The 25,472-nt window shown below is 38.6% G+C and overlaps 1 protein-coding gene across 1 annotated transcript in view; it reads left to right on the top strand.

Annotated features, from left to right (window-relative positions):
* The first annotated feature begins 685 nt into the window (after nucleotides 1-685).
* The window catches only part of Efemp1 (EGF-like fibulin extracellular matrix protein 1), a 55,683-nt gene continuing 30,896 nt past the window's right edge, over nucleotides 686-25,472 (top strand). Inside the window, exons 1-4 of the mRNA XM_076832864.1 lie at nucleotides 686-781; nucleotides 2,050-2,137; nucleotides 6,380-6,428; nucleotides 6,595-6,981. Coding sequence (XP_076688979.1) covers nucleotides 2,057-2,137; nucleotides 6,380-6,428; nucleotides 6,595-6,981 — 517 coding nt within the window. The 5' untranslated portion in view covers nucleotides 686-781; nucleotides 2,050-2,056. The remainder of the gene's footprint in view (nucleotides 782-2,049; nucleotides 2,138-6,379; nucleotides 6,429-6,594; nucleotides 6,982-25,472) is intronic.

The following is a 25,472-nucleotide window of genomic DNA, read 5'->3' as shown; positions in this document are numbered from 1 at the left end:
TGGAAAGCGAGGGTTGAAAAACCAAAAGTAAACCTCTCCTCACAATTTGGTTGGGGTGAATTCCATGGCCCCCTTCCCAACACCTTGCACACAGTAGGCCACAAATATTTGTTGAATGAATACAGGAATTCTCATTTTTGTTTATTTGAGGAATCACCTTTTCCCTAAAAAAAAAAAAGAAGAAGAAGAAGAAGAAGAAGAAGAAGAAGAAGAAGCAGCAGCCAAGAAATAAAGAAAAGGAAGGAAGGAGATAAAGAAGAAGCGGGGGAGGAGGACCATTTCTGTGGATAGGATTAATGTATTCTAGGATTCACCTACTAGGGAAAAATTTTTAAAAACAACTTTTGAAACTTTCAAGGAGAAACGTTTGCCCCTCTTAGAACCCAAGAAATCTCCCTGTAGTCCCTGAGCATCACCAACGCTGATTCAAAAGCAGAGCATCACTTCTCAAATGTACTCTCTGAGGCCTGGGGTCCCGGTGAGTCAAAAAACTCCGGAACTGGAGGGGAGTGCAAGCTCTGGGCGGCGTAGACCCGCCCTGGGGGGCGCAGAACCAGCTGCGCGGCGCGCTGCCCCGCGGGCTTGCAGCGCTTGGCTGGGCGCTTGCGCCTCCCTCCGCTCTCTCCTCCGCCCCCCTTCGCCCTCCCCGTTTCCCTCCCTTTCTCCTCCTCCTCCTGCCGCCGCAGCAGCTGCCAGACTTCGCCAGTTCAGACCCACCGGGCTGCCCTCCCCTGCGCACTCCCCTCGCTGCCCCGGCCAGGAGCGCAGCACCGCAGCGCAGGTAGGAGCCCCCTACGGGGGATCGCACCAAGCACGCCCAGCACCCCCGAGGCTGCGCGCCGGGGAGTAAGATGGGGTGACCTGCGAGGTGCAGAGCGCCCGAGAACTGCCCGGGACTGTGCAAGGTCTCTCAGGCAGAAAGGGAGGTGGAGGTGTGCGGTCTAGGAATGCGATCTGTCAGCGCGTGCGAGTGCTCCTGACATCTGTTGGGTGTGTGCGCGCCTACGACCAACAGGCAGGGTATTGCCTGTAAACGTAGTTTTGAAGATTTCAGGAGACCCATGTGAGAAATTTAAGCTGCACTTGGATTCCACAGGAGCTACAATAGAAGCCGGAGCGCTAAGCAGCTCTGACGGACAACCGCCTCTTAGCTTAGAGTTGAGAAAGGGGACCTTACGTCGCTGGAGGCGCCAGGGCCCGCTGCCCCAAAGTTGGTACCCCGGGGGCCGCCGCGCGGTCCACGGTTCCGCCCCTAGGCAGCGGGATCCTGAAGGTAGCAGGTCGGGGACCTAGGGATTGATAAAATACAAGGGAATCAGAAGCTTTGGGCTGCTCCTCTACAGAACCTGAGGTTTTTAAGCAAAGCTATGTGCAGAAATGCACTTTGAGAGTGTGCACTGAAGGATGTGGGACGCTCTGAGGGATGTGGGAAGCTCCAGTATTTTACTAGAACTGGGAGGAGATTGCTTTCCGAATTTTGTTTTGATATTTTGTTAAGGGGGGAAAAAAAGTTTGAGGCCATGTAATTCATATTGATTCGCAGGTATTTTTGCTGAGCTATGCAAGGAACTTCACTAGCTGGAGGTGAGCGTATAGGGAAATCCTTAAAGTTCAAGGGAATAGAGATTTACTACCCTACTTCCACCCGCCCCCCCCCCGGGGGGGGGAGAAGGGATTCACCATCGCCTTTAAAATTAATTACTCTTGATTTTCCTCAATTCCCTTTTTTTCTGGAGTCTGCTGTGTAAGTGCAGTATAAAATACACGCCGAATGTCCTCTGAATATGGATGAATGGAATAAAGAGAAATGCTATTCTGCAGCCCCTTTTCAGTCTTTGCTGCCTTGTTTGGTGGCTACCGGAAAGGTTGGGGAGGGGGAGGAGAAATGAGAAAGCAGATGAGAAGTTGGGTGTTGTAGAGCCTTGGCCTCCCGACCCTCCCTGTCTTGCCTGTTACTTCACTACTGAAGTCCCCCACACACACCCCCGCGCGCGTCCCATCCCCCGCAGCAGATACTAAACATCGATTTTGTCCTGTGTTTTCTTTGAGATTCACAATGTTGAAAGCCCTTTTTCTAACTATGCTGACTCTGGCGCTGGTCGAATCACAGGACACCGAAGAAACCATCACATACACGGTAAGGGGGAGATGGAATTTGAGATAAGAATGTTCAGTGGGATTCTATGACACAAGAAAGATTTTACCCACCCCTGCCAGTGAATGCCGGCTGTATTCTGTTACGGGTAATAAATTAAACACCACTTTAGTATGGTTCACATTTAAGATTTGTTGTAAATTGCCCAGAATCCTTTTAAAAGTTCATTTAGATCACCAATTGAGATAAAGACCAAAAAAAAAAATGTAATGATTTGTATGAGAACAAAAGAAAGGAAACCCATGTAAAATTAAAATCAAAGTAAGCCACATGTTTCCAACACATTTAATAAATTAATGGATGTAAGAAATCAGGAAACTTGGATTCCTACATACATGCCAATGAAATCAATAAGTGCAGATTAACAGCAAGTCAAATAAGAATGTCAAGCATGATATAAGCACAACATCCCATTTGTGCATGTGACTTTTGTCATGGAAGCAGCCTTTATTAAATTTATAAAGGCTATATATTCACTTATAGTATAACTCACATAAGTACCCTACAGGATTCAGTGTTGGCTAAAGCAGATTTAAAATGCAGTTTGTGCAACTCTGCTTTGCATTTTTTATTAGTATCCCTGATATTTCCAAATAGTGTTTGATTAACTAGTTAATGCATGAATATAACCAATATATAATGAAATGTTAAAAATATCATCTGACCACTCCCACTGCCAAAAATAGACATGGTGAGAACAGAGCAAGACAGGACTTACCTCACTTGTGGTGAGTTTGCATCTCTGTTTTGTGTTTTCTAGTTTTTTGTCTATTGTGAAGTGAATGACATTTGTCCTGGTTCAGAATATGAAAAACACATTTTTCTATTTGCTCCCAATTTTAAAAATTAAGTAATCATACTCAAAAGAATGCAAAAGAAATTTTTTTAAGTTTAAAAGTGATCTTATGTCAATTATTGATAATAAACATTATCTCACTATTTTTTAAACCCCAGAATGTTAGTATTCATCTGGCAAATGTTTCTTTTTTGTTGTTGAGATCAATTGTAAATAAAATAGTATAATATAAATATTTTGTTAACTTGATGTTAAATGCAGTTGCTTCCTCTGCTGAAGATAAATAAAGCAAGAGAAATTAATGCATGTGCTGTTTATCTTCAAATGAAAATGTTTTATTATTCTGGTTAAACTTACTACCTTCTCAGGGAACTAAAATTTAATTTGCTTTTCCCTTTGGTAATCATATAATAAAAGACTTTATTGACTTTACAATTGCTTACTTTATGCCCTTCTGTTTGCTAATAGCCTAAATCTAACTTATTTTTAGTAGAGAAAGCTTCCTGTAGATTAAGCACTGTAGTTTTAAGACTACTAACCAGGGTTCACTATTATTCTAATAGATTTTCCAGATATGATGCCCTTTTTGTGCTAAGATTAGGTCTCTTCTCTTTTGAATTGTGTATGCCTAATAATCCATAGTTAAAGGACATAAAGGACAAGAGATACCTATTCTCAAGTACTCCACTATGGAGACACTATCTCCTTTCATCATCACAGCAAATTAAGAGGTAAGTGGCATCATGCTCCTCCTGCTGATGACAGAACCGAAGACCAGAAGGAGTGTCTGCCTTGCACATGACTACACAGCCAGCAAGTGGTAAAACTAAATTCAGTCTAGGCTTGTTTAATAATAGGTCCAAAATGTTCTAGAACTAAATAGCTACAACCAACTGCAAGTCTTCACTACTTACCATACAGATTATTCAAGTGAACTGCCATCTTTGCCTGGTTTGAAAGATACATTTTGGAAGGATGGGCTTATACAAGACAACCTCATATTCCCCTTCCATATTGAAGGCTGGTTTTAGGCAGCTACTGACTCAACAAATATCTGCATAAGCATCTCTCATCACTGTCCAAAGAATTTAAGTGGCCAGGCAAGATGGCAAACGCCTGTAATTCCAGCATTTTGGAAGGCTGAGTTGGACCATTACAAGTTCCAGGCCAGCCTCAGCAATTTAGCAGGGCCCTCAGTAACTTAGCAAGATCCTGTCCCAAAATTAAAAAATAAAAAGGGCTGGGGATGTAGCTCAGTGGTAAAGTACCTCTGGGTTCAATCCAGAGTACCAAAAAAATAATAACAATAATTTTAAAAAATTTTAGTTTATTTGTTTACTAAGAAAATTCAGCCTTCTATCTCAGGAAATTTACCTTAGGGAGGCATCATTGAAAACTACAAAGTTACTAAGTAAATACAAATAATATTATACAGATTATATACATTGCTAAAGAAATAGAAAAGCAAAGAGGTGATTAATGTCAGTGCTGGCCAACATAATAAAGAAGATACTGGGCTGGTTCTTGAAGAAGTTATGACCTCAGATTGATCTAGAAAGGCTAAAGATGCACTTGAGTCAGAGAGTGTGACATCACCATTTACTGGGGGTGAAATGGCCAAGACAAAGCTAGGAGGGCAGATGGGCTGGCGCTGGGGGTGGAGAGAACCTGGAGATGATAATAATGAGCTATGAGAGGTGTGCAGCCCACTGTGAGCTCTTAGTAATCAATAGAGCAAAAATGATTATCATCGGGGCTACTGCAGAATGTCTAGATCAAGAGCCTTGTCGCCTCATGAGGCCAGGGAAGGTAGTAGGCAGAAATGTGGCTACTGTGGTCAATGTAGAAGCAGACTCAAGTAGGCAGAGCCCGAAGGAAAACAATTAGAGAAGTCAAAGCTCATGTTCATGGGTCTTGAGAAAGGTAGTAGTGGTACCTTGGAAGTGTTGGGGGAAAATAGAAAAAAAAAATAGTCTGGGAAATAACATAAGTTTAGTTATCATCCTGGTAAATTTCAGATGTCAGTTAAATAGTTCAAAGGATATCTCTTCCTCCATTCAGCTAGTTATTTGCCGTACATCCTTTGTTGAATGAGGAATTCTTGGTTCTGTTAAAAGGATCTAGTTTGTTTGTTTGTTTGTTTACTCCATTTTTGCATAATCCTTCCTGAAGCATCTTCCTCACCATGACTTTCTCAAGCAAACATCTGATCAAATTGTCTCTGGAGCTTTAAAATTCTGCAGGGGACTCTTAGCACCTACAGTAACTTTTCTCAAGATGTAGCCCATAGATGACCTATTTGGGAATCACCTGGGATATTTATTAAGAATTCAGATTCCAGGTCTCTGACCCTGACCTATAGAATCAGATCCTTTGTTTGGGAGTGCATCAGAATCCACATTTTAAAAAGCACCCTAGATAATTCATCCTAAGGCATAATAAAGCTTGAGATTCAGGGACCTTCTGGGTAGAATCTAGTTCCCTCCATCCCAAGGAAAGGCTTCCTGCATTTGGCCCTGACCACCTCTCTAACCTCACTCCCCCACCCAGAACTACTTCCAGTCCTTTCCCTCTGACAGTTCTGTGCCTTGGCTCACAATGGTCTTCCTTCTTAGAAGAACCACATCTCCCTAGGAAAATCCTCCTCATTCCATAAAGCCCAATTCACCTGTCACCTCCCCTGTGAAGCCTTTCCTTCTGCCTTGTTCATACCCACCCCTCAGCCCAGGGCAGAGTGCCTCACCCCTTCCACATACACCCTTGTGCCACACCACTGACATCTTGCTCCAACTTGTCCAGCTACCTGTCTCCTCTTCTGGCCCATGAGCTGCTTGAGGATTGGGGCAAGGTCTTCATTATCTTTGCATCCACAGGGCCTAGGACAATCCCTACGTGCTTGATAGATGGCTTGTTCAGGGAGTGAACAAGAGAGAACCCATAAGAAATAAAGTGAAGGGGAAGGCCGGGTGTGAGAAGCAGCTAATCATGGTGAGCAAAGCCAGGAGCTTGATTGCTCAGGAGGATTTAGAGAGAAGGAAGATGTCAGGGCTGGGGGAAGGAAGAACCTGGTGAATGTTTTGTCTTTTTCGGTAAAATTTACAATGTGGGAAAGGGGATGAATAATAGTGTAGTCAGAGAGACTGAAGAAGATTAATCTCAAGACAGAGAAAAGGATTCAAGAAAGATGGTGATGGGCAACTGTACCAAACCCAAGAGTTCAGACAGTGGCTGATTGAGAAGGGAATCCTGAAGCAAACCAATGCATAGACTTGTCTTTAAAACAAGGAAAGCTCGAGAATGTTAAGTTACCCATCTTGTATATCTAGGACCCCAGCCCAAGGATTGTTGCCCATGAGCATGATTTTGAGTGTCTTCTTAGGGAAACAACCAATTGTCTTCTGGCTCCATCTTTGATGTTTTCTTTGCAGCAATGTACTGATGGCTACGAGTGGGACCCTGTAAGACAGCAGTGCAAAGGTGAGCCGGCCTCAAGGACTTCCCATCTGAACACAACTTTCTGTCTCCATCTCTTGTGTTGCTCTTGCTGTCCTGTTTGTATTGTATCAAAAAGGCACGTGCATACAGTTACATGTTCCATTTTCCCTCTAAAAAGATTGCTGACTTATTGTATTCCTGACCACAGATATTGATGAATGTGACATTGTCCCTGACGCTTGCAAAGGTGGAATGAAATGTGTCAACCACTATGGAGGATACCTATGCCTTCCTAAAACAGCCCAGATTATTGTCAATAATGAACAACCTCAGCTAGAAACACCAGCAGCTGAAGCAGCCTCAGGCGCAGCCACCGGGGGTGTAGCTGCCAGTAGCATGGCAACCAGTGGAGTGGTGCCTGGGGGTGGTTTTGTGGCCAGTGCTGCTGCAGTCGCAGGCCCTGAAGTACAGACTGGCCGAAATAACTTTGTCATCCGGCGGAACCCAGCTGACCCTCAGCGCATTCCCTCCAACCCTTCCCATCGGATCCAGTGTGCAGCAGGCTACGAGCAAAGCGATCACAACGTGTGCCAAGGTGAGCATGACTTACTATGCTATCAAGAAGGTTCTCACCCAAGCACAACCCTGGTTAAGAACAATAGCAGTAGCTCATGTTTACCAAGGGCTTCCGGTGAGACACTGTGCTGAGTGCTTTGTCCACCCTGGCATGTTTAATCATTGCAATAATCCTAAAACGTAGTTGTCATCAGTGTTGCTATTGTTTTCCAAGTGAGGAAACTGTGGCTCAGAAAGTTCATCAGTGGTTCCCTCCCCTCCCATCACTGTCCCTATTTATAGTCACTTAGGAACATTTAAAACTTTCTCAATGGCCAAACCACACCCTAGCACAATTAAATAACTGTTCCCAGAGGTAGATTCCAGGCATCAGTATTTTTTAAAAGCACCCCATGTGGTTCAGCATGCAGCCAAGTTTGAGAACTGAAGGTCACACAGGTGGAAGTGCAGATCTGGCTTTCAAACCCCCCCGGCAGGCGGGCACCAGAGTCACAGTTGTCAGAAGTAGCAGTCAGGTGATTTGTCTGGAATTTGAAATAGTGCTCCATAAATGTCTCCCATTGGTTTCTCAAGCTTTGTTGTCATTGAATTTATCAAAATACTGACGTATTTTCCTCATTCAGCAATAAAGACACAGGGCTCCTGCCTCACTACCTTGGAGGGAGTCTCCACTGTTCACGTTTACTTCTTTTAAAGCTCTCATTTGAGCACATTTTGCTTCAATCACTTGCACCATGGCACCGTCTGCCTGGGCTTTTCTGTTTATTTTCACAGAGAGTACACATCACTGTGTATTCTAGAAACAGCTGTAGACTCATGCTAGCACAGCGATAAGAATCTCAGGCTTTGAAGACATGTAGGGTATTAGCTAACTGGACTGTGCTAGGGATTTTGTTTCCCTTTTCCTTCTTAGCAAACCCTTTCAGAGCTGCCCGATTAATGGAGAATGTGTTAATGAGATGGGGCTGTAGGACTCCTTTCACACTGCTAGGAGCTAACTATGCAGAACCCATGTTATGGGGCTCCTTGTCACCACCACATAAGTGCATGGCACATGCACACTGGCCAATGGAAAGGACCCAGGAGTTCTCATCTCCAGCTTCTGAGTGAGGAAGAGAACACCCCCCTTCCTCCACCCAGTTGGGGTCATGGAGCTACTGCAATCAGTGGAAGGTGAATCTCCTTGTACCCTGAGATGCTGTCCTATTCACCAGTGCTTCATTTTATCTTCTGTATAAGAGACAATAGATTTTAAATGGCTTATAGGTAAGGAAATCTATCATGCTCTGACTTTTATTATTTCATATTTGGTGTGCAAATTTTAAGTTACCCCACATCAAGAGCTAACCCATGCAGGGATGGTGTCACTTTTCAGAGGGAGCATCATTTGAGCATCTGTTTCGTGTTACTGTCATGAGTCAGAATTCCAATATTGATGATGAATGTTTCAGCATCTGCTTGATATTTTGATATTTAATTTAAGGATTATGTCAAGGAGATAAACTGATGAGGTTATTTTTATATATGTATCTGGGTGAATATGGATTAAAATTACCTTGAGTTTATTTAAGATATACAAACTTTTAATTGTTATTTAAAAATATAATTAGATTGGAAGATTTGGTGGTATGTTTCCTGGAATTTAAAAATTTTGTTGGATTTCAGCACTGACTTTTCTGTTTTGAGTTATTTTTAGTCTTTCAGATATTAGAAATTTAAAAGTACTTGGGAGATTTAAAAAAAAAAAAAAAAACAGAAAATGAATGGGTTATTGCCCAAAGTGGTTTATAGTCCATCATTGACACTTATGGTTGAATTTAAGAATACTGCCTAAAACTGCATGAAAGAATTCTAGAATGAAATATTCAAGACTTAATACACATTGGTCAAAGTAGAAATTACACTTTGAATAATGAAAATGAAATTCCATTTAATTTTTCTTGATTATATTTAGACTACCTTCCAAAATTACTTTTAACATATTAAGACATTTCTAATTCTGCTTCTTTGGGATTTTTCTTTTAGTTATAAACTGAAACTATTAATTACCTTCTTATAGAAAATTTAAATACCGATGTGTTTATTGTGTACAAACAGGGTATTTCCAACCCAAACAGTTCTATATAATTGAGCCGATTTCTAAAATTTCAGATTGGGATCTGTACCATCGAAAGTAGGGTTAAAAGTTTTTTGGATGACTTAAGGCTCAAGTTGGATTTCTTCCCACCTTACAATTTTACAAAGTGCCCATAAATGTGGATTTACTTAATTGTTGATAAAGGGGGGTTATTTCATATGATAACAACAGGATAATCTGTCTAGGGAATCTGACTAACATAAGTCGAGTCACACTTGTGCCCATTTATTATTGAGCTAATCAAACATGCAGTCCAGGTTCTTCTAATTGCCTGCAGATGTATGACATTCTCATTCCAGGCCAGCAGCACAAAATAACGTTTTATAACCAATGTGAAAGTGTGGGGACCTCTGCTTAAAACAATAATGTGCTCCAAGGACCTATATTCCTGACATCATCATGCAGTTTGAGGAGCCTTCTGTTTTAATAAAGATCTCCACTCCCTTTTAAATGTTGCATACTTCTGCCCAGTAAGCCAAACACATTTACCATGGTCGGCTGGGTAAGAATAGTGAATGCCTCCTTATGAGTCATATTTGTACAAAAAATATTTCTTTTTTCCACATATACTTTTCAACAGGTACAGTTTATCATTACATAACCTAAAACTAAGAGTTTTTTTTTTTTTTTTAATGTAAGGGTTGAGATCTGTACCATGTCTCAGTCTTAAAAATCAACTTTGCCTTTGAATGCCCTATACCAATCACAGAGTTCCTACTAATTTACATAATATTAGATTTTTTAATGTACACTGTTTTATAAATATGAATTTTAACCAGCTGTCTGTGTCAACAGTTTAGTGAAAACATGTTTTTATTCCTTTTCATGTATTTTTTCAGAGTTCTCAGTTTTTTACAAAAAAAAGAAAAGGCTTGAAATACAACATAATATCCAATGAGCAAGTCAGACTCAACTGTTTTTTTGTTTTGTTTTGTTTTGTTTTTTCAGTTTTAGCCAAATGAAGGTAGGGAGAGTTTCACAAAACTAGTGTTATCATTGGCAGCTGTAGAATTACATGACAATCACTTCGGTGTTACATACCTGGAGTCATGCATGGATAAAGTTTTAATAATTAGTTGTTTCCATGAGATATCACCTACCTCAAAGACAGCAGATATTTATCTATGCCAAAAGGAAGAGGTATAAATAGGGGATTTATTATAACCCATTGATGGCTCATGCTTGATTTTCTACATTGTTTTTACAAAGTCTCAATGTAATCCTTCTCAAAAGAAGGAGTGAAAAATACTAGCTCAAGTCAAGAAAAGATTTTTTTAAAATCACATATAAGTTTCTAAGAGCCCATTTTTGTAGGGAAAAAAAATCATTTGGGAACTGGCAAAAAAAAAAGAAAAAGCATCAAGTGCCTAATTTGCTTAATTAACTTTCAAAAAATTAAAAATAGGGCATTTTGCATAGCTAGTAATTAAGCCATCACCAGCTCAGTCAAGATTTACAGATATGATTACTAACATGCTAAAGAAACTGTGCCATCAAGAAATGAACTCAGTACAGATGCCTAATGAAGCTGATTATAGAGCCAAATCCAGAGCACACTTCCTGGCTTATATTATATAAGGTGTCACTGAGAGATGTGAAAACATACCCGAGGGGTTCCAACTGTCTCCATCTGCCAGGACTGACCTGGTTTGAAAACTGCAAGTCCCATGGTTCTGGAAACACCTCAAACCAAGGCAAATAGGATGGTTCATCACCCCAGCATATACACCCCTAGAACCAAACCCCATGCAGTTCATAGCCAAGAGAGAAAGTCTTAACATTAGAGTCATTAGTTCACTTAAGGCATTGTGTCTCTAGTGAGACTATTTTTTTAAATTCGTTTTAAACTTTTCAAAGCCAAAACCAAACTTCATGGATTTTTCATTACTTAGAGCCTTCCTGTGCAGTTATTGGGATCCCACTTGTCAGTTTGCCAATGAGCAGGTCTCCACATTGTTTTAGACTTTACACAGATGGAATACCTAGACATTAGCACCTACAGACTTAGATATATGTCATACCATAACCAGCTCATCTTTTCACATTTCCACATGGCCAAATTAAGGACCAAGCTTCGATTATAAATTTTTCAGTTTGCTAAAGATTTAATTTTTTTAACTCTCAGCTGTATTTTCGATGATTTTATTTTATTTTTAATCATTATTACCTGTGAAGCAGGAGCAAGGAGCAAGTAAAACATTTTTTAAAGCATGTGTGGACTTTTTTTTTTTTTTTTGGCTCTTTATAGAAGTCTAAAGAAACATGAAATTATGCTCAGCTTAAAAAAAAAGCAAAAAACCTTCATTCTTGGTTACCATCCATTATGTTCTGCACATTTCTTTATAAACAGAAGGATAGCTAAAATACTGTTTTGAAAAGGAAATAAATTCAAGTTATTGTCTATAAATCTACTTTAAAAAAGAGAGACTTGAACTAACATGTATAGCCTCCCAAAGAGGAGGGACACCTTTCTTTGACTTCTTTCATTTTGAATTTAAGTAGTCTCATATCCAAAAGAAGATTTATAAATTATAGTGTAATCAAGTGGCTCATCATACCTGGTATTGTCATTACCAAACAGCTTTTAAACACTGCCCTTCTGTTGATCTTACTAATGTCATTAGGGTATCTGGTTTGTTTTGTAAGGAAATGCCTAAATTTTGTTGTATATAATTACACAGCCCAATGAATAGCTTTGATCTAAGAAAATAGACATTTTGCAGAAAGAAGGCTATAATTTTATAGAGTAAATTATGATATTAACCAAAAAAATACTTAAAGCAGAAAGTAAAATGGGCATTTAACCAGCTTATAGTTCTTCATTGTTTTTAGTTGTTAACTACCTTTGAGTATCTGAAAATTTTCTAAAGCTATGTAAATGGAAAGGAGTTGAGTCTTGAGGGAAAACTTCATTACTTTTTAAGTAAGCTGAGGGAATGTAATAGAAGTGATTGATTTACTCCTGAAAAATCTAGCGTTGTTTTATGATTTACTTTTCAAAATATTGTAGACATTGACTTTTAATCAATTTGAGATATTTTTAATGTGCATGTGAGAATATACATATCTGATTCACACACCATCAGAAAGTGTCCTTAAAATTCCTTCATAAACACTGAATGACAAGCTGGGCAGAGTGACACTCACCTGTAATCCCAGCAACTCCAGAGGCCGAGGCAGGAAGATCCCAAGTTCAATAACTTAGCATCTTAGCAACACCCTGCCTCAAAATAAAAAGGGCTGGGGATGTAGCTCAGTAGTTATGTACCCCTGGGTTCAATTCCCAGGACAAAAAAAAAAAAAAAAATTGAATGCCAACCATTTGAGGTAGAAGAAGAAATCAGTATAATCTCTTTTCTGTAATAAAAGATTATACCATTAAACACCCAACTCAGCAGTTTCCAAACTGGTCACTACACCAGAAGCATCAGCTCATCTGGCAACTTATTAGAAATACAGATTCCTGGGTCCCATACCAGACCTACTGAATCAGAAACTCTGGGGATGGGATCCAGTGATCTACATTTTAACAAAGATTCTGATGCCTGCTCAAGTCAGAATCAATACCCTAACTTAATCTTAACTTCAGGAAGCTACATCCAATTGTATAAATCAGAAGACAGGGTTAGAATACTTGACATGGGATGGTGAAGAAAAAGCATTAAAAAAAAAATTGTTGTTCTGTGGGGTAGAATAATATATTATTTTCCTTATCTCACTTTTCTTACTGTTGTCACCAGTACATTGACTCCTGAAAATGGGTGGTCATGAGTCCTGGTTAGGACTGTATCCCTGAAGCAAGGACTCAATATGTACAATCTCAAGGAAAAGGCACATCTGAAAAAAACAAGAAAGGCTTGCATCTCTCTATACATAAACTACAAAGATGAAATAATATAACTATCCTTAAATTGCCAGTAGGTGAAAAGTTGTACTCTGGCTATGGTAATGATCGGTGCTAAATGTTAGCTCTATCTCCCCTCAAGATCCCCTTTAAACTCATGGCACAAACTTGTGATATGAAGCAATGCTGTTTGGAGGTTTAGTTCATATAAAGCTTACAAAAAGGAGAGATGTTGACTCTGACTTTGGTTTTAATGCATCTTTCAGTCACCAAAGTGATATGGGATCTTTTTAGAATAAGGTGCTTAGTTGACCATCTTATTACATTTAGACTCTGTTAGTCATCAGATATTTGAAGGGTATTCACATTGGTGTCTTCTGTACAATTTAAACTTTATCAAAGATTTACTTCCCATCAAAGATAAGAAGATTCTTGTTAAGACTAGTTAACACTTAATCTGTGGAATGAATTTCTCTCTCCGCATAGAATCACAAAGAAACAGATTAGAGTAGAATTGCAAGCCTGGGTAACTTCAGGAATGTGCACTGGTACTGGCTCATTATTTCTTCCTCCAGAAGAAAGTCTCAAGCTATATTCTCTGAAATCAACAAGTTGCCCTTTTGTAAGGATTGCCTTTGCACTTGTTGAATTCCTGGCACAATTTTATTCTTTGAAACCAGAGAGTAAACAAAATTTGTCCCAAATGTGTTTGATTTTGCACGAATGTACAAATAAGTAATTCATGCCACATCTGAAATTCATTAGTATGCTGCTTTTTCCAGGAGGTAACCACAAATTGCACACTCAAAAGTAAAACTGATCAAGAAAACTTCCTTCAAATGCTGGCAAGAAGAAAACAGTCACTGTAAGAATTTAGACACAATTGCAGGTTTGTGGTTTACACCTAAATGACTTGCAAACATTTGATTAAAAAATGACATGAAAGGAAGGCTGAGTGCCAAGATATTGGCAGCAGCATGGATAGTTTACAGTTGTCCATTTCATATGACCATAGATAAATGGAAGAAAAAGATCACAAAAGCATTTGGTTAGTGTTCAACAAAGTCAGTCAAGTCTGAGAATCACTTTCTATTGTGGTTTGATAGACAGTCTCAAGTAAAAGGCAAAAAATTGTCATGGTCTTTAGGGGACTTGGCATAATCAACACACGAGTTACCAAATAGCCAGTAAAGTAAACAACAGAGTACTAAAGTAACACACGGACATCACAATGGATTACCAAAAGTAGAAGTAAAGCTAGTTTGTGACACAGGTGGTCCCACAAATTTTTATTGAAATATATAGTTGGACAGAAAAAGAAAACATGTCCCTAGAAATATAATCAAGGACTAAAGTCTATTTCCTTCCTGGAATGGAGAAGAGAATAATAAGTTGATAGGACTGATGTAGAAATCAAAATTCTTACATCAGAGGAAATACCCATCCCATAGCCAGGCAGAACTATCGAGAGGCCGGGTATCTATGTTCCTTCTGTTCCAGAACAGTCTCCCCAAAGAAGTCCCAGGGGCACTGTGCTTCTGATAGGAATGATAGCAAGGTAAGTTAGGAACACAGACCAAATCAGAAAGTAACAGTCCACATCTATAACTGGTTCCACCCTCAGTAAATCCCCCCAACAAAATAGTAGTGACTTAATTTAGCCTTGGCTAAACATCTTCCAGAACCATGTTCTGCATCTTTGTATCAACATATCCTTCCTCAGAAAGCTCATGGTGAATAATGAAAATATACAGTTTGGAGAAATGTTAATATATATTATGTTTGAAGATAATCATAAGGTTGGAATTCTTTTTCATCTTTTAAGTTTTACTTTTAATTAGCTAACAACTGAATACAGTTATGGGGCACAGTGTGATTTTTGATAGATGCATATGTTATGGAATGATTAAATCGAGCTAATTAAAACATCCTTTACCATACTTACCTTTTTTCGTGCTATGAACAGTAAAAATCTACTATCTTAGTAATTTTGAAATAACATTAAATTATGATCAACTATAGTTGCTGGCATGTACCATAAATCTCAAAAACTTATTCTACCATGTAACTGAAACTGTACCCTGTGACTAACATCTTCCCATTCTTGATCACCCCAGCTCCAGCCTCTGGTAACCACATTGTTCTTTCTGAATCTAAGAATTTGACTTTTTTTTTAGATTCTACATGTAAGTGAGATTAGGCATTATTTGTGTAAAGGCTGGAAGATATTGGTGTGAGCTCTCTGATATTCTGAAGACCCTGAAGGCTTTTTGATGAAGGCCTGTGAAATAAAGAGGTTTCCTGGGAGTAGAGGCCAGAAATTATCCTTTTAAAATCTGTTTTTAGAACCCAAGAAAGGCCGTTAGTTAAATGTAGGTACTTTAAGAAGAGCAGTTCTGATCTGGCCCCCAAATAGGAAGAACTGAATTGCTAGGGAAGTGGGAAGGAAAGCCACAGCTCTCGGGGGCCCAGGATGAAAGGACATGGCTCACTGAGGGTTCCGTGAGAGTTGATAACTGGCTTATACTTGAAGTGTAGGTGAAATAAAAGTAAAGTAGGGAATGGAACTGGAGCCTGCCATAAAACTGTGTATATGGCGTTCTGTGGGCCCAGCTAAAGTGAGAATCATGACAGGAGTTAGACCTGCCTTTGTGCATATAGTTAAATGTTAAAAGGCTCTGGGGACTGTGGCAAAATAAGTTTTCACTCTGAACAGCTGTTTTTGCAAGGAATCTAATCCTGATCCCTTGACTGGAGCCACAGAACACAATTCAAAATGGAAAACAGCTCCTGGAGGCCTGTTCATTGCCCTCCCCGGAGACTAGGTCTATCAGAACCTGGATTAGGGAAGAATTTTTATCAGTAATGATTGGATTTCACTTGTGGAATATTTTGCAGCAAAGCCAACTTGTACACGCACTCACACAAGTCTGCCATCAAACTGTTAAATTTTTAAATTTACTAAAAGCTTAAATATCCCAATATGTTCTAGTACACGAAAATTACAAAAAGCAGTGTACGTCTGTTTTCCGAGTTGATGTTGAATCCTTAGCATTGTTCATTTGAAGAGGCTTCTTCGACAATTAGTTCAACTTTAATCATTCTCCTAAAATATGTGAGCAATTTGTGAATCTGGTATCATTCAACTTTGCAAAACTCACCAATGAACTTTTTTTTTCTAATCACTACTTTTCATAATTTAAGGTCTAAAGAGATGCTATTGTATAAAATGGGTTTTTTTTTTCTTCTCATTATGTTCTTTCCTGAGTAGTTGATGATATCAAAAGACCCCTTCTCTAAAAGAGAAAAGAGCATCCCAGAAGAGATTGTTAAAAAGACACTTGGGATACCTGCCTATACAGGATACACACCCACTGTTTGCCTGAAGTTAGTTTATTTCAGCTATTGATACGCACACAGGTGTACATATACACATACCTACTCAAGCACATATCTATCTGTACACATGTGTAGGCACGAACTTACACTCACCACTATTTTTAGTAGGAAAGTAGCATGTACCAAACTGATAAAAGCTGATAGACTTCCAAAATAAATTGAAATGCATTTCTGCCATCATTATTTCTGTAAAATTAATACTCAAAACCACTTTCTAAATGCATCTGTGTACCTCTTGCAAAAAACTAGGGCACCTTGGACAGCTACTACACTATTTGCTCAACAAAGAATTGTATTAAACAGAATAACACAGAGAGTCAACAAAATGGAAATGAAACTCCTAAGGCTTAACCTCTGAGGCTTTGTCACCTTATACTTCTGCACATCCGGGTCATTTCATTTCTAATCTTTCTGAAAGATTTACCTGGATTCCATCCTGACCCACCTTTGTATTTTATACTCAATGGAATTTTTTTTAGCAAAGTTAACTTTTTAGATAAACCATCACAGAGTGGAAATAATAACTTATCTGGGACTAAAATTGAATCACCAAGCTCTTTCATTTTTCAGACTTTGGTAAATTATATAGTAAGAAGGAAGTTCAGAATAAAACTACACTCAACAAGCAAGGCAGAAAATTCCAGTCATTCATGATGAATTAAACTTCACAGTAAAAGCTGTGGGCCTTTTTTGTTAACACAGTTCATGACCTGGTGTATCATAAGAACCCTAATCCAGGGAAGGAGCCAGAGAGAAACATCCTCCCACACAGACTGGTAAAGATGCTTTGTTCTGAACTTCAATTGTGTGACCTCCCTCCTTCAGTGATTGGGAGGAGGAGGGCTAATGATAAAAAGATACTAAATGCAACATGGGAATTTAATTATGGTGCAATTTAAGCTGCTAATGATAGCCCTGAAAAAAAAAAAAAAAAAGGAAAGATTGTTCAGTGAATAGCTCATTCAAAAAACTTTGTTAAATAGAAAAACCATTATAAATTAGAGCTCAACTCTAAGTAAACTACAAAAATCTTCTTATTGATTTTTTGAGTAAAAACATGATTTGTGTAACCATGCCAGAAGAGTAGCTTCCAATAAACTTGCCTGTCACAGATGGTTAATATCCCCAAATAGACTTATCAGAATATCACTCTATTAAAAAATGAGCCTGGACTACATTTAGTTGCCATTTTTAAACCTGGTCACAATAGAGTAGTAGGGTTCTAATAGATAATTTTTAAAAATTATTGGAAACTATGGTTATAATATCAAAATTAGGAATAGGGAGATGTACACATTACCAAAATTATGTGTGAATCAGTTATAAAATAGTTTAAATTATGTTTTGCTCTTTTTTGCTTATTTTTCATAAACATTTTATTTGGTAATCATTTTAGGCTTACAGAAAAGTTTCAAGGACACTGCAGAGAATTCCCATATATCCCTCACTCACTTTCAGATTCCTTTAATATCATATTTCTGGATATGTTTGTCAAATCTAGGAAAATAACACCAGCATATTACTATTAACTAAACTCTGGACTTTATTAGGATTTCAGTGTATTGCTCTTTTTAAAGTACAGTTTCTGGTCTAAGATTTATAGTGACAAGGGTATAGGAGTATTGATTAGAAAAAATAAAAAGACCTCAATAAGGAAGATTGCATGAGTTACTTGACTTAAAATGAATGATGTTTGAAATTTTCTCCAGAGCCTAAAATAAAGAAAATAATCAAGTTAAATTCTTGAGAAATGGGTAAAATTATCTGCAAGCACTGGGCCTGCCTATTCCTCAGTGTAAATCTTGAATTAGGGAAGAATCAGTGCAGACCAAGGCTTTGCATAGAGTTGAAGAATCTGAATGTCTTAATTATTGCAATAGATGACACAATATTATGTCAAAGCTATTACTCAGCAGAAAGACATATTACACTTTCCCTTAGAAGAGGAGAAATAACTTCTCTCTTCTGTCACAGTTAAGTGAACCTCTGCATCAATCAGGGCTCTCCAGAGAAAGAGAACCAGTAGAAGAGTCTTTAAATTCAGAATCAAGTTTAATATATGTTCAAGACTCTTCCATATACCCTGCATTCTAGATCAATGCCTCTCAAACTCTAATGAGCATGCGAATTTCCTGGGTATCCTTTTTAAATAAAGATTCTGACTCAGTATGTCTGAGTTAAGAACTGATATTACACTTTTCTAACAAGTTTCTTGGATTTTGCTGATGTATGCAGAGTATATCTTCCAGTAGCTGACAGTGCACTTCCCACCAAGAAGCTGATATGTTTAATGATTCTTTATGCTTCATTTTCTGTGGTAGCAAAATGTGGTATAATCTGAGTAGAATCAGATTTGCATGTAGTGATTTTTCAAAAATTTATTTCCCTCCTTTACTTAGATATTCAGTCTCTCTGACATAAATTACATTGTAATAGCTACAGCTATAATATACAGATACTTCCCTTGCTTACTAATTAATAGAATTTTCTTCTGCAGTGGAATGTGTTTGTACTTGAATGCTCAGGAGGATTCTAGAAAATAGTCTTTGGCAGCAAAGAATGGTAGAAAACTCCATGTAATGAAGCAAAAGACAAAAATTTCCATTTGGGTCTTCCCCTAAGTGATTCGTCGACTGTATTAAAACAGTTAATCTCTCTGGTCTTTAGTTTTCTCAGATATTTTTCAAAATAAAGAGAGATCCAGGCATGTTTGTAATCCCAGCAGCCCAGGAGGCTGAGACAGGAGGATAACAAATTTGAAGCCAACCTCAGCAACTTAGAAGACTTTTAGCAACTTAGTGAGACCCTGTCTCAAAATTTAAAAATAATTTTAAAAGATCGGGGATGTGGCTCAGTGGTTAAATGCTCTTGGGTTCAATCCCGGGTATCAAAAACAAAACCAAATAATAATAAAGAAAGAAAGAGGGTACATTTTGTCTAGGTTATAAGCTTTGTGGAAATATGGGAATGGTATCATTCTTGATATAGCCCTTAAACTGTGTGTATTGACGACAGTTCTTCTTTGCCTCTTAGATGGCATTTCTATGAGGAAAACATACCAGGGCAAGTTGAAATCTGCCCTGAGAAGAATGCAGGTGCATTCCATGATTATAATAGTATTAATGACTCAGAAACAGAAAACTAGACGGTTTTAATGACCTGAAGCTTTATTGACAAAGCAGTTCACACCCAGTACTGGTTGTTTGCTAAAAGTCTGGGCCAAGTCACTGATGCTTTAAAAGCTACATCACTACAGTCATTCCCCCAGGCACTGACATGAGCAATTATTATGGTTCATGACACAGCCCAGAACTCCATCTGAATTCTAGCTCAGGAAGGAGTTATTTTAACTTCAGTGCACAGTAAGTATACTTTTTGCATGTATCAATCCAAACTCCTTTAAATGTAAAAGTGTCAGCACTAAATATGACCAATCTTTTATTATTTTCTTGATTTTGAGTTAAGATTTCCTGCCTTCACTGGGACAGGAGTGCTTTTCAACAAAGAGCAATCTATTTAAAGTCTACAAGGTGGTTCATTTCACATTTTGGAATCTTTTTCAGTCTTAGATTCAAACCAGGTATACAACACAAACTGGGTTTTGTCTGAGATTATATATTGTTCTTTTTATGTACTGTAAGGAAGGTTATGTGCTAGTTATCTCTTGCTGCATTACAAATGACTCCAAATTTAGCAACTTGAAACAATAAGCCCAGTTTCTCTGGGCCAGGAATTGAGGTGTGATTTAGTTGGGTCCCCTGGCTTTGGATCTTTCACGGGCTGCAGAGATCTCAAGGATTGACTGGGAAGGATCCCTTTCCCAGATGGCTCATTAGTGGCTGCCAGAAGGACTCACCTCCTGCCTCAGGTCCTCATGAGTTCTTCCACTCACAATTCCTTGGGCATCCACTTCTCCATAGAGCATCTCCTAACAGGGCAGCTTCCTTCAACAGAGTGGGTAAGGGAGGGAGCAAGAGAAGGTGCCATCAAGAGAGACAATGCTAATTAAAGTCACTAAGTCACTGTCTTTTGTAGTCTACTTGAAAAAGTGTCAGCCCACCTATTTTGCCATTTTCTGTTCTTTAGAAATAAATAACTAGCTCCAGCCATACTCAAGGGTGTGAATGCCAGGAGGCTGGCATCACTAGGAGTCAGGTCAGAAGCTGCTACTACAATCTTTAATTAAAATTCCCCCTGAATTCACTCCAGCCCAATCTTTCCAGTTAAATCTAGAATTTTAAAGTATTTCAAAAAGCAAAATATGAGTTAAAAGCAAAGTGCATTCCCCATTCTCTAGCAATGCCAGAGACTGGATAACTCATTTGGATATACAGCCTAGTGGGTGTGGTCAGCAGTACAGGTGAAGTCTTGTCCAAAAGAGGAAACTGGGTGCTTCTAACAGCACACCCTTTTCTTCTTCATTGACCTGGAACTTTTCTCTGTCTCCTCCAAATTCACTCCTAAATATCTCTTATTTCATTTGATTTTAAAATATCTTCTTTCATTAAAATATTTTCATCCACTTTACAAATAAACAATATCCATAAAACAAAAATGTTATGAGCAAGCACAAAAATCCCCTTTCATTTTGCAGATTAACATGTAGTTACATGCCTGTTACATAAAAGAAAGAAAATAAACCTGTTCTTACTTTATGTTATCTTTTGCTCTAGACATTGTTATATCTGTGTTTCTTAGAGAATCATAGGGGGAGAAAATGTTCTCATCTCTCCCATAGAAATTCCTGTTGTGTTTTGGTTACCTGCTCCTAGAATCATCATCTTTACATTTAAATATGTGTAAGTCTTCTTTTGCCTCTAAAGTCTACTAAGGGATGATTGCTTAAAACACCCAAAAAATAGATTATGTAAGAGTTAAACATTCAGAAGCAACAAAATTCCATGTGAACTTTCTTGTGGTCCAGCAGAGAAGGTATCTTAATAAGAGGCAGGGTGGTGGCTTCTGTTAAAAGATATCTCACACACACACACACACACACACACACACACACACACACCAAAAAAAAAAAAAAAAACTCAGTGAAGATAGAAACCAAGCAATTGAACATAGTATAGGGGGACCTATAAAACCAGCTGGTGATGTGAAGGGATGGCCACCAACCACATTCAGTCTCTTCCCAAACAGTCTAGTAGCCAGATTGCGAATCAACCAGAGAGGAAGAATAAAGAAGGGTAAATTCAGCTATTAAGAAGACTAACCAAGCTGGGGACAATGGTACATGCCTGTAAACCCAGTGATCAGGGAGGCTAAGGCACGAGGATGGTAATTTCAAGACCAGTCTCAGCAATTTAGCAAGACCCCATCTCAAAATAAGAATTATAAAAAAGGGCTGGAGATGTGGTTCAGTGGTAGAGTACCCCTGGGTTCAATCCCCAGTACCCCCCCCCAAAAAAAAGGAGGAGGTGCAGGAGGAGGAGGAGGAGGAGGAGAGTAGTAACTAAAATCCAAAGGAAGATTTGGTAAAGAATATTGAAATGAACCAAACATTCTTAAATTGCTTTTGAAAGTACATAACATAGCTCTGCATGAAGGGTAGTACATTTTCCCCTTGGTTCACTGTATTTTCCAGATTTGTTCAGGTGTCTCTGATGCCAATAATAAAACTCTCTATGGCTTGTTGAGTGGGTTATGGGATAAGTGGGTGCCTCACAGCCCTATAGAGGCCAGCCTCTGGCCTTGGGCCTAGAGCATCCTGGGGAGGCTGGTTTGGTTCATGAAACCAGCAATAAGAGTTGGAGTCACCATCAGGGGGGCTCCAAGTTGGATCTGGTTTCCTTTACTCTGAAGCCCAGAGGGAAGTAAAAAAGCATTATGCTCATAAGATTTCCTCATATTCAGCAATCCATTTGCTGATACATTCTCTTGACATAAGTAGTCCCACTAAATTCCTCTTTCCTCATCACTAACTCTAAAATGACAGTTTAAGGATTATCTCTTCTGCCACTTACCATGAAACAGGGCTCCAAACCAGTTTGTTATAGGTTTTGAGCTTACCCACAGAGCTCACAACTGAGCGGTTAATCAATCATTCTATGACTAAATCCATCTGGAACAAATTTGAATAAGTGGCCATGTAGGTTTCTTTGGTGTGTGGGGGGTGGGGGGTAGAGAGGTGGGAGTGGGTACTAAACTAAAACCAGAGTTGATCTTTTCAAAGGTTCAGAAGGAAAAACATTAGAAAGCTCAGCAGTGACTTTCTCCTATTCCTAGAACTCCTGCGTGTTCTCTGAGTAAGGTTTGTTCTGTCTTTATCCCATTTTGTATTGCACTTAATCCTTCCAAGTGTCTGTCTATGGATATCCTGGAGCAGAGTCCACTTCCCAGAGAATGAGATCACAATCTCTCCCATGGTAGAAAGGAAGACAGGACATGATGTGGTCAGATCATCACCATAACCTCATGCTGCTCTTACATTCCCAAACATGTAGGGCTCGACTAAGGGATTATGGAAACAAAGGAGCCTGTTTCCAGCCCATACTTTGTTGGATCACTACTTTTTGTCTCGTAGATATTAAAGGATAATTTAAATATCAAGAGCCTGGGTTTTTAAGAACTCTATCTTTTCCTCACTAGACCCCAAAATGTTCATGTAAATTTGGGATATATTTCTCCATATACCCTGAAATCTGTGCCATTGACACATGCTCTGTTCAATTTGTGTCCTCTATTCATGCATTAGGTTAATGCGCCTGCAAACTGTACTAGACACCAGGCACACTGCCTTTCTAGCAAGGACTTTTCAGTCCATCAGAAAAGGTAGATACGGTTGTATTTTTAAAAATTAAATGATACAAATAATTTATCTCAACGATTCAAGTTAACGAACTAGTTGAGAACATTCGTTCTCATGTAGTCAGTTGTAAATGGTGGTTACCAAATAATCCTGAAGAAGTCAGAGGAGGGATTGGTGGCTGCAACCAGGTGCCTGGTTAAGACTTTTCAGAGAGAGTGGAGGGTCATGAAGGATGTGACTCAAACTGAAAAGAGCAGGCTTTGATGGGTGACACCCTGAGTATAGCATAGTGGTGAGAGTCTGTGTCACTCTTCAGGGAAAGAGAAAGTGAGGCCACTGTGGGTGCAGCAGGAAAGATTGGAAGAGTCATTCATTGGAGGATGGTTAAGGAGGACCTTGAATTCTTGATTAAGAAGTTTAGACTTAGTACTGTCATAAGAAAGATTTTAATCAATGAGTGACATAATGTAAACACTACTTCCAGGCACTTATAGGATGAGGAAGAAAAATAAATAAATACACACACACACATATGGTTAAATGGATTAAATTATCCTAATAAAATTGGATATGGGAGGGGATAGAGAAGGTAGATGTCACTCTAATTTGTAGAAATGTGAGTTTCTCAGAAAAGAATTGATTACTCTCAAGTAGTGTATATGCAGTAACAATGCTAACAAGAGACAGAAAATTGATCAAGGACTATTTTCAGGATATGAATAATTAATTTAAAACTAATTTTTAATTTATTTTTTATTCTACTTTGTTATATATGACAGCAGAATGCATTATAATTCATATTACATTTATAGAGCACAGTTTTTCATATCTCTGGTTGTATACAAAGTATATTCACAGCATTGGTGTCTTCATACATGTACTTAGGGTAATGATATCCATCTCATTCCACCATCTTTTCTACCCCCATGCCCATCCCTTTCCCTCCCACCCCTTTGCCCTATGTAGAGTTTGTTTAATCCTCCCATGCTCCCCTCCCAACCCTACTATGAATCAGCCTCCTTATATCAGAGAAAATATTTAGGATTTGGTCTTTTGGGATTGGCTAACTTCGCTTAGCATTATATTCTCCAACTATTTCTAACAAACATATTCATTATTTTTGCATGTAAGTGCTTCTCTTGAGTCAAACAGTGATTCTAAACATGTTCAACTGCAAATAGGGTAAATGGTTATGATATTCTTTAGCGATGTATTCATAGGTATTATAAAGGTAAGCATCAATTGTAAATTAATAAGATCATGTGATTTTAGCTCCCACATCCTGTGAAATAACCATTTAGGAGCTACTTAAGCCCTTAAATGATTTTCTGAACAATCAGCTTTTCTTTTCTGTCTTGTGCCCACATCCTTTAAACTGGAGAATGTTCATTAGTTGTAATATATGATCAAATAAATACAGAGCAAGTCTCCAACTATAAACTACATCTAAATGTGGACAGTTAATAGCAATTACTCTTATTTTAACAAGACTGTGACCCTTCAAAATGCAGAGAACTCAACCTAAATAGAATCATGCCCTGATTGTTAGGTTTTTACAATTATCAGAAATCATGGCAAAAGGCAATTATCCATAGGCCCACTTTCCTGCATACTTTCCTATTATCCATCTGCAAATAAGCATGAATAAGTAATCTTCTCATAAACAGAGAACAATAAGTTATCCTAATACATCTAAGGGAAATGCATCTTCCAGTTAAAAATTATCTTCATCTGAAAATAAGAATTTTAAGGTTGGGGCTGCAGCTCAGTGTAGAGCACTTGCTTAGCATGAGCAAGGCCATGAGGTCCATCCCAAGTACTGAAAAAATGGCAGCATGGGAGATGAGTGGAATCAAATTTTAAAGGGGAACAGAAAGAGGAACAGTGATTTAGGAATAGGGGTGAGGCTAGAATGCTGAGCAAACTTTATCAGCTTAGCAGAATTTAAGAACATAAGAATATATAGTTTATGGAATAATGCAAAGGAATTTTAGCTGGATTTAGATCTCACTTCATTCTCAACTCTGTAGATGTTGTTTTCTTTGAAGGCCTCCCCACAGATACTCGGCAAAGGTAAAAAACACCTGGTTTGTCCACATATTGACCTGTTTAAGTTTTCATTCTGAAACACTTCATAAGCAGTAGCTGCACCTGTACTCTAATTTCTCAAGAATAGGAGTCATCTGGAGATGATGTGTTAGTTGTCTAGATTTACTTTTTTTATTTTGTGTGGATTGGGAATAAGACGGGAGGTGGAATTTAACCTTGTTTTGTTAGTTAATGTTGAGGAGATGGCATGAAACACTCTAGGTGTCCTGTTGCTAGATCCTTACACATAATTTCAAAGTGTGACATTATTCAGCAAACGTGAACTGG

Source organism: Callospermophilus lateralis, chromosome 14, assembly GCF_048772815.1.
Source record: "Callospermophilus lateralis isolate mCalLat2 chromosome 14, mCalLat2.hap1, whole genome shotgun sequence".
In the NCBI taxonomy this organism is placed as follows: Eukaryota; Metazoa; Chordata; class Mammalia; order Rodentia; family Sciuridae; genus Callospermophilus; species Callospermophilus lateralis.
The sequence above is the reverse complement of the archived record's forward strand: the minus strand, read 5'-3'. Positions and strand labels throughout refer to the sequence as shown.